At 69.0% G+C, this 8927-nt stretch overlaps 1 protein-coding gene across 1 annotated transcript in view; it reads left to right on the top strand.

The window, feature by feature from the left end:
- The first annotated feature begins 786 nt into the window (after positions 1 to 786).
- The window catches only part of SYNGAP1 (synaptic Ras GTPase activating protein 1), a 29157-nt gene continuing 21016 nt past the window's right edge, over positions 787 to 8927 (top strand). The window contains 5 exon segments of the mRNA XM_075080200.1: positions 787 to 936; positions 938 to 964; positions 2383 to 2504; positions 8469 to 8622; positions 8701 to 8799. Coding sequence (XP_074936301.1) covers positions 928 to 936; positions 938 to 964; positions 2383 to 2504; positions 8469 to 8622; positions 8701 to 8799 — 411 coding nt within the window. The 5' untranslated portion in view covers positions 787 to 927.

Here is an 8927-nt window from a genome sequence, read left to right as displayed (position 1 = left end):
GGGGGGAAGAGCTTGGGGGGGTCTCGGGGGGAAGATTTGGGGGACCCCAAGGCCAGGGGCAGAGTTAAGGGGCTGTTGGGGGAGGGGGCAGAGTTTGGGGGACCCCCCCGGAGCACAGGGATGTCCCTTGTTTTGGGGGGGGTGAGAGGGGGTGACGTCGGGGATGGGGGGAGGGACGGGGGGGAGGGGCAGAGGGATGGGGGAGGGGGCGAAGGGACCACCGGGGCTGCTGGGAGGTGGGGGATGGGGGGAGGGAGGCCTTCAGGGGCCTCTCCGATACTGGGGTGACCCCATGGTCCCCCCCAAATCCCTCCCCGGTCACCTGGGCCCCCCCAAATCCTCCCTGGATCCCTGGGCTCCCCCAAATCCCCCCCCAGGTGACCTGGATCCCCCTCAGGACACCTGGGGTCCCCCCCCAGATCCCCCCCCAGGTGACCTGGATCCCCCTCAGGACACCTGGGTCCCCCCCCAGATCCCTCCCAGGTCACCTGGATCCCCCTCAGGACACCTGGGTCACCCCCAAATCCCTCCCAGGTCACCTGGGCCCCCCCCAAATCCTCCCTGGATGCCTGGGCTCCCCCAAATCCCTCCCAGGTGACCTGGATCCACCCCAGGTCACCTGGGTCCCCCCCAAATACCTGGGTCCCCCCAAAACTTCCCCGGATGCCTGGGCCCCCCCCCCCCCTGTAACCTCACAACACCCCCCCTCCCCACAGCAGATGGATGGGGGGGGGGGGGATGTGGGGGTCCCCCGGGGTGGGGGGGATGTGGGGGTCCCCTGGGGGGTGGGGATGTGGGGGTCCCCTCCTTGTCCCCGGTGTCCCCTCAGGCTCGTGTCCCCCCCCCCTCGGTCCCCCCCCCCCAGATTACCACGGCGGCCGCTCCCGCAGGAAGAGCGTCCCCGGGGGGAAGCAGTACAGCATCAACATGGACGCCCCCGCCCGCCCCCCCCTTCCGGCCCTCGGTGAGCACACGCCTGTCGTCATGGCAACCGTCGCCCCGCGCGTGCCTGTCGCCGCGGTTACCCTCATCCCGCACATGCCTGTCGTCATGGCGACCCTCATCCCGTGCACGCTTGTCGCCGTGGTTACCCTCATCCTGCATGCGCCTCTCGCCGTGGTGACCCTGGCCCAGTGCATGCTTGTTGCCATGGTTACCATGGACCCGCATGTGCCTGTTGTCACGGCAGCCATCATCCCTCACATGCCTGTTGTCATGGCAACCATTGCCCTGCACGCGCCTGTCACCGCGGTTACCCTCATCCCGCACACGCCTGTCGTCATGGTTACCCTGGCCCAGTGTGTGCTTGTTGCCGTGGGTTACTGTGGTCCCGCACACGCCTGTCGCCGTGGTGACCCTCATCCCAAACACGCCTGTCGCCGCGGTCACCCTGGTCCCACACGTGTTTGTTGCCATGGTTACCGTGGTCCCGCACACACCTGTCGTCATGGCAACCCTCATCCCGCACATGCTTGTTGCTGTGGGTCACTCTGGTGCTGTGCACGCCTGTTGCCGTGGTTACCCGTGGTCCCGCACACGCCTGTCACCGCGGTGACCCTCATCCCACACGTGTGTGTTGCCATGGTTACGCTCATCCCGTGCACGCCTGTTGCCATGGTTACCGCGGTCCTGCCCACGCGTGTCCTCACGGTTACCCTGGTCCCCGCGCGCGTATGTTGCCGTGGTTACCCCCGTCCTGCACATGCCTGTTGCTGTGGTTACCCCGGCCCCGCCCCTGCATGTCGTCACGGCTACCCTGGGCCCGCACACGCCTGTCGCCGCCATTACCCCGACCCCCTCGTTGCCATGGTTACCGTCACCCCGCCCATGACCTGTCGCTGCGGTGACCTCGCTCCCGTGTCACCGCGCTCCCCCTCCCCCCCCCCCCCCGCACACGCCTGTTGCCATGGTAACCCCGCTCCCTCATCCCCATGGTTACCCCCTACTCCTCCACATTCCCGTTGCCGTGGTAACCCTGGTCCGATGCTCCCTGTTGCCATGGGAACCCCGGTCCTATGTTACCCGTTGCCGTGGTAACCCCGTCCCTAAACCCCCCCCATCACCACGGTAACCCCGCGGTCCTATATTACCCGTCGCCATGGTAACCCCGGTCCTATGTTACCTGTTGCTGTGGTATACCTGTTGCTGTGGTAGCCACGGTCCAATGCTCCCCGTTGCCATGGTAACCCGGCTCCCCATCACCGTGGTTACCCCATCCATCCCCATCGCCCCCGTGGTCCCCCGGTCCCCTTGGATCCCCGTGACCCCCCGTGACCCCCCAGGACCACTCCCACCCCGGCCCCCCCCCTCCCGCCCCAGCCCCCCCCCCGCCCCCCCCCCCCCCCGGCCCCCCCGGCCCCCCCTCAGCCGCCTGTACCCCAGCAAGGCTTCCTGAGCCGCCGCCTGAAGAGCTCCATCAAGCGCACCAAGAGCCAGCCCAAGCTCGACCGCACCAGCAGCTTCCGGCAGATCCTGCCCCGCTTCCGCAGCGCCGACCACGACAGGTGGGGATGCGCGGGGACAGCCCGGGGACGCCCCGGGGACACCCTCAGGGCATGTGGGGACACCCTGGGACACCCTCAGGATGCACGGGGACACCCCAAGGATGCCCCGGGACACCCCAGGGACACCCCGGGGACACCCTCAGGGCATGTGGGGGACACCCTGGGACACCCTCAGGATGCACGGGGACACCCCAAGGATGCCCCGGGACACCCCAGGGACACCCCGGGGACACCCTCAGGGCATGTGGGGGACACCCTGGGACACCCTCAGGATGCGCGGGGACACCCCAAGGATGCCCCGGGACACCCTGGGGACACCCCAGGGACACCCTCAGGGCATGTGGGGACACCCTGGGACACCCTCAGGATGCGCGGGGGACACCCCAAGGACGCCCCGGGACACCCTGGGGACACCCCGGGGACACCCTCAGGGCATGCGGAGACACCCTGGGACACCCTCAGGATGCGCGGGGACACCCCAAGGATGCCCCGGGACACCCTGGGGACACCCCAGGGACACCCTCAGGGCATGTGGGGACACCCCAGGACACCCTCAGGATGCGCGGGGACTCCCTAAGGACACCCCGGGACACCCCGGGGACACCCCGGGGACACCCTCAGGGCATGTGGGGACACCCTCAGGATGCGCGGGGGACTCCCCAAGGACGCACCGGGACACCCTGGGGACACCCCAGGGACACCCTCAGGGCATGTGGGGACACCCTCAGGATGTGCGGGGACACCCCAAGGACGCCCCGGGACACCCCGGGGACACCCTGGGGACACCCTCAGGGCATGTGGGGACACCCTGGGACACCCTCAGGATGTGCGGGGACACCCCAAGGACACCCCGGGACACCCCAGGGACACCCCGGGGACACCCTCAGGGCATGTGGGGACACCCTCAGGATGCGCGGGGGACTCCCCAAGGACGCACCGGGACACCCTGGGGACACCCTGGGGACACCCTCAGGGCATGTGGGGACACCCCAGGACACCCTCAGGATGCGCGGGGACTCCCCAAGGACGCACCGGGACACCCCGGGGACACCCCAGGGACACCCTCAGGGTATGTGGGGGACACCCTGGGACACCCTCAGGATGTGCGGGGACACCCCAAGGATGCCCCGGGACACCCTGGGGACACCCCAGGGACACCCTCAGGGCATGTGGGGACACCCCAGGACACCCTCAGGATGCGCGGGGACTCCCCAAGGACACCCCGGGACACCCCGGGGACACCCCGGGGACACCCTCAGGGCATGTGGGGACACCCTCAGGATGCACGGGGACTCCCCAAGGACGCACCGGGACACCCTGGGGACACCCCAGGGACACCCTCAGGGCATGTGGGGACACCCCAGGACACCCTCAGGATGCGCGGGGACTCCCCAAGGACGCACCGGGACACCCCGGGGACACCCCAGGGACACCCTCAGGGTATGTGGGGACACCCTGGGACACCCTCAGGATGCGCGGGGACACCCCAAGGATGCCCCGGGACACCCTGGGGACACCCCAGGGACACCCTCAGGGCATGTGGGGACACCCCAGGACACCCTCAGGATGCGCGGGGACTCCCCAAGGACACCCCGGGACACCCCGGGGACACCCCGGGGACACCCTCAGGGCATGTGGGGACACCCTCAGGATGCACGGGGACTCCCCAAGGACGCACCGGGACACCCTGGGGACACCCCGGGGACACCCTCAGGGCATGCGGGGACACCCCGGGACACCCTCAGGATGCGCGGGGACACCCCAAGGATGCCCCGGGACACCGCAGGGACGCCCCGGGGACACCCTCAGGGTATGTGGGGACACCCTGGGACACCCTCAGGATGTGCGGGGACTCCCCAAGGACGCCCCGGGACACCCCAGGGACACCCCAGGGACACCCTCAGGGCATGCGGGGACACCCCGGGACACCCTCAGGATGCACGAGGATACCCCAAGGACGCCCCGGGACACCCCGGGGACACCCCGGGGACACCCTCAGGGCATGTGGGGACACACTCGGGATGCGCAGGGACACCCTGGGGACACATGTGACACCCCAGGGACACCCTGGAACACGGCGGGGACACCCCGGGGACACCCTCAGGGCATGTGGGGACACCCCGGGGACACCCTTGGGACACCCGGGACACCCTCAGGATGCACAGGGACACCCTCGGGACACCCCAGGACACCGTGGGGACACCCTTGGGATGTGCAGGGACACCCTGGTGATAAGCAGGGACACCTAAGCGACAGGCAGGGACACCTTCAGGACACCCTGGGGACACCCTGGGGACAGGCAGGGACACCTTCAGGACACCCTGGGGACACCCCCGGGACAGGCGGGGACACCCCGGGGACACCTGAGGGACACTAAGGGACACCCTGGGGACACCCAGGGACACCCAACTGCGGGGGTGGCCTGGGGTGACGCCGGCTGGGCGTGGGGGTGACATGGGGGACGGTCCTGCCTGGGTGACACTGGGGTGGGGATGGGGACAGTCCTGGTCTCAGGGTGTCCCCAGGGCGGACACAGGGACGTCCCTGTTCCCTGAATGTCCCCGCGCTCGGTGTGGGGGTGGCCGGTAAGAGAGACACCGGGACAGCGCAGGTCCCCATGTTCCCAGTATCTCCAGTGTCCCCAGTATCCCCAGTATCCCCAGTGTTCCACAGGGATCAGCTCCCCAGTATCCCCAGTGTCCCCAGTATCCCCAGTGTCCAAAGTATCCCCACTGGGGCAGGTCCCCAGTGTCCCCAGTATCCCCAGTGCCCCCACAGGGGTCAGGTCCCCAGCGTACCCAGTATCCCCAGTGTCCCCACAGGGCTGAGGTCCCCAGTGTCCCCAGTATCCCCAGTGCTCCCACAGGGTCAGGTCCCCAGCGTACCCAGTATCCCCAGTGCCCCCACAGGGCTGAGGTCCCCAGTGTCCCCAGTATCCCCAGTGTCCCCACAGGGCTGAGGTCCCCAGCGTCCCCAGTGTCCCCAGTATCCCCAGTGCCCCCACAGGGGTCAGGTCCCCAGTGTCCCCAGTGTCCCCAGTATCCCCAGTGCCCCCACAGGGGTGAGGTCCCCAGTGTCCCCAGTATCCCCAGTGCCCCCACAGGGGTGAGGTCCCCAGTGTCCCCAGTGTCCCCAGTATCCCCAGTATCCCCACAGGGCTGAGGTCCCCAGTATCCCCAGTATCCCCAGTGCCCCCACAGGGGTGAGGTCCCCAGTGTCCCCAGTGTCCCCAGTATCCCCAGTATCCCCACAGGGCTGAGGTCCCCAGCGTCCCCAGTGTCCCCAGTATCCCCAGTGCCCCCACAGGGGTGAGGTCCCCAGTATCCCCAGTGTCCCCAGCGTCCCCAGTGCCCCCACAGGGGTGAGGTCCCCAGTGTCCCCAGTATCCCCAGTATCCCCAGTGCCCCCACAGGGGGAGGTCCCCAGTATCCCCAGTATCCCCAGTGCCCCCACAGGGCTGAGGTCCCCAGTGTCCCCAGTATCCCCAGTGCCCCCACAGGGGGCAGGTCCCCAGTGTCCCCAGTATCCCCAGTATCCCCAGTGCCCCCACAGGGCTGAGGTCCCCAGTATCCCCAGTATCCCCAGTATCCCCAGTGCCCCCACAGGGCTGAGGTCCCCAGCGTCCCCAGTGTCCCCAGTATCCCCAGTGCCCCCACAGGGGTGAGGTCCGCAGTATCCCCAGTGTCCCCAGTGTCCCCAGTGCCCCCACAGGGCTGAGGTCCCCAGTGTCCCCAGTATCCCCAGTGCCCCCACAGGGGGAGGTCCCCAGTATCCCCAGTATCCCCAGTGCCCCCACAGGGCTGAGGTCCCCAGTGTCCCCAGCATCCCCAGTGCCCCCCACAGGGCTGAGGTCCCCCCCTCCCCTCAAGCCCCCCCAGTGCCCCCCCTCGCCCCACGTTGGGGACACGTTGGGGACATGGGCGGGGGGTGTCGGGTGGTGCCCTGGCGGGTGGGGGTTGGGTGCAGCGTCACCCTAACGTCACCAGCAATGCCAGGGGTGCGGACCCCTGTCCCTAGGGGGGTGGGGTGGGGGGTGCTTCCCCCCCTTGGGATGTCCCTGGGGGTGTCCCTTGTCCCCAACCCCATGGGGAACCCCTGGGGGGGGGTCTGTGTCCCCCCCTTTTCCCTTGGGGTGTCCCTGGGGGGTGTCCCTTGTCCCCAGGGGTACAAGGTGGGGCACCCGCTCGCCGGGGGGGGTATTTTTAGCCGCGCCGCCCCCGCCACGCTGGTGCCGGTGACACGGTGCCGGTGACGGGGATTGGGGGGGGCCGGGGGGGGGGGGCTGGGGGGGGCGGGGGGGGGTGGGCGCGACGTTGCTTACGCAGCCCCAGGGCTAAATATAGCGGCCGGGGGCGGCTCAGCTGCGGCGGCTGCCGGGCGGGGCCCGACGCCTGCGGCCCCCACGGCTCGGGGGGGGGGGGGCTGGATGTCAGGGTCCCCCCTGGTTTTGGGAGGCTGGATGTCTGGGTCCCCCTGTTTTTGGGGGGCTGGGTATCTGGGTCCCCCTGGTTTGGGGGCGGCTTGATGTCTGGATCCCCCTGGTTTTGGGGTCCTGGATGTTGGGGTCCCCCCCGGCTCGGGGGGGGACTGGATGTCTGGGTCCCCCCTGTTCTGGGGGGGCTGAATGTCTGGGTCCCCCCTGGTTTTGGGAGGGTGTCTGGATGCCTGGGTCGCCCTTGCCTGGGGGGAGCAGATGCCTGGGTGCCCCCTTGTTTTGGGGGGCTGGATGTTGGGGTCCCCTGGCTCGGGGGAGGCTGGATGTCGGGGTCCCCCCGTTTTTTGGGGGTCTGGATGTCTGGGTCCCCCCGTTTTTGGGGGGCTGGATGTCTGAGTTCTTTGGCTCGGGGGGGCTGGGTGTTGGGGTCCCCTGGCTCGTGGGGCTGTATGTCTGAGTCTCCCCTGTTTTGGGGGGATGGATGTCTCGGTCCCCCTGTTTTTTGGGGGGCTGGATGTCTGGTTCCCCTCTCGTTTTGGGGGGGGCTGGATGCCTTCATCCCCCCAGTTTTGGGGGGGCTGGATGCCTTGGTCCCTCTATTTTAGGGGTGTCTGGATGGGTCCCCTGATTCTGGGGGTGTCTGGATGTTTCCCCCTGGTTTTGGGGTGTCTGGATGTCTGGGTCCCCCTGTTTTGGGGGTGCCTGGATCCCCCCGATTTGGGGGGCTGGATGCCTGGGTCCCCCTCTTTTGGGGGATACTGGACGCCTGGGTCTCCCTTTCCTGGAGGGAGCAGATACCTGGGTCCCCCCTGATTTGGGGGGGGGGGTTTGGATGCCTGGACCCCCTTGTTTGGTGGGGGGGATCTGACACCTCAGTGCCCTCTGTTTTGGGGGGCCCAGATGCCTGGGTCCCCCTGTTTTGGGGGGACTGGACACTTGCATCCCTCTTGCCTGGGTCCCCTCTGGCTTTGAAGGGGGGCTTGGGGGACCCCAGATGACTGGGTCCCCTCTGTCTTCGGGGTGGGGGGGGTTCCCCGGATGCCTGGGTCCCCTCTGGCTTTGAGGGGGGCTTGGGGGACCCCAGATGCCTGGGTCCCCTCTGGCTTCGGGGTGGGGGTGGGGGCTCCCTGGATGCCTGGTTCCCTCAGGGATGTGACAGTGGGGGTTTTTTGGGGGTGGGTGTGGTGGGTGTCGCTCCTGGGTGCCCCCTCCATGTGTCCACCCCCCTCGCCCACCCCCCCCACCCCGCGCCCCCCTGCCCCTCCCCCCGCCCAGCCCTGACTCTGTCTCTCTCTGTCCGTCCCGACGCCGCGGACGCGTCCCCAGGTCCCGCGCGGATGCCCCAGGTACCCCCCACCCCACCCCCCCTCCCCCCCCCCCAAACCCCTCCCCCCCCCCCCACCGCCACCATCACCCCCCGCTCGCATGCCACCACCCCACCTCGGGCACCTTCCCCACTCCCCCCACCCCCGACCCCCCCCCACCCCGTCCCCCCACCCCGAGCGTCCCCTCCCCCCGTGTCCCCGCAGGGCCCGGCTGATGCAGAGCTTCAAGGAGTCGCATTCCCACGAGTCCCTGCTGAGCCCCAGCAGCGCGGCCGAGGCGCTGGAGCTCAACCTCGACGAAGACTCCATCATCAAGGCCGTCCACAGCAGCATCCTGGGCCAGGAGTTCTGCTTCGAGGTACGGTGAAAGATCACGGCGTCTCGCCGGCGGCGGCCGTCACCGGGGCGGCCGGTCACCGGTGGTCGTCACCCGCAGGTGACCACGGCCTCCGGGACCAAGTGCTTCGCCTGTCGTTCGGCCGCCGAGAGGGACAAGTGGATCGAGAATCTGCAGAGGGCGGTGAAGCCCAACAAGGTGAGGAGGGTGGTGGCGGTGGGGGGGGGGGTCAACTGGTGGGGGTGGTCAGTTGGTATGGATGGGGGTGGTCAATGGGTGGAGATGGTCAGGTGGTATGGATGGGGGTGGTCTGCGGGTGGAGATGG

Source organism: Phalacrocorax aristotelis, unplaced genomic scaffold (assembly GCF_949628215.1).
Source record: "Phalacrocorax aristotelis unplaced genomic scaffold, bGulAri2.1 scaffold_209, whole genome shotgun sequence".
NCBI lineage: Eukaryota > Metazoa > Chordata > Aves > Suliformes > Phalacrocoracidae > Phalacrocorax > Phalacrocorax aristotelis.
Note: the sequence above shows the minus strand (reverse complement) of the source record. Positions and strands in the feature narration are given on the sequence as shown.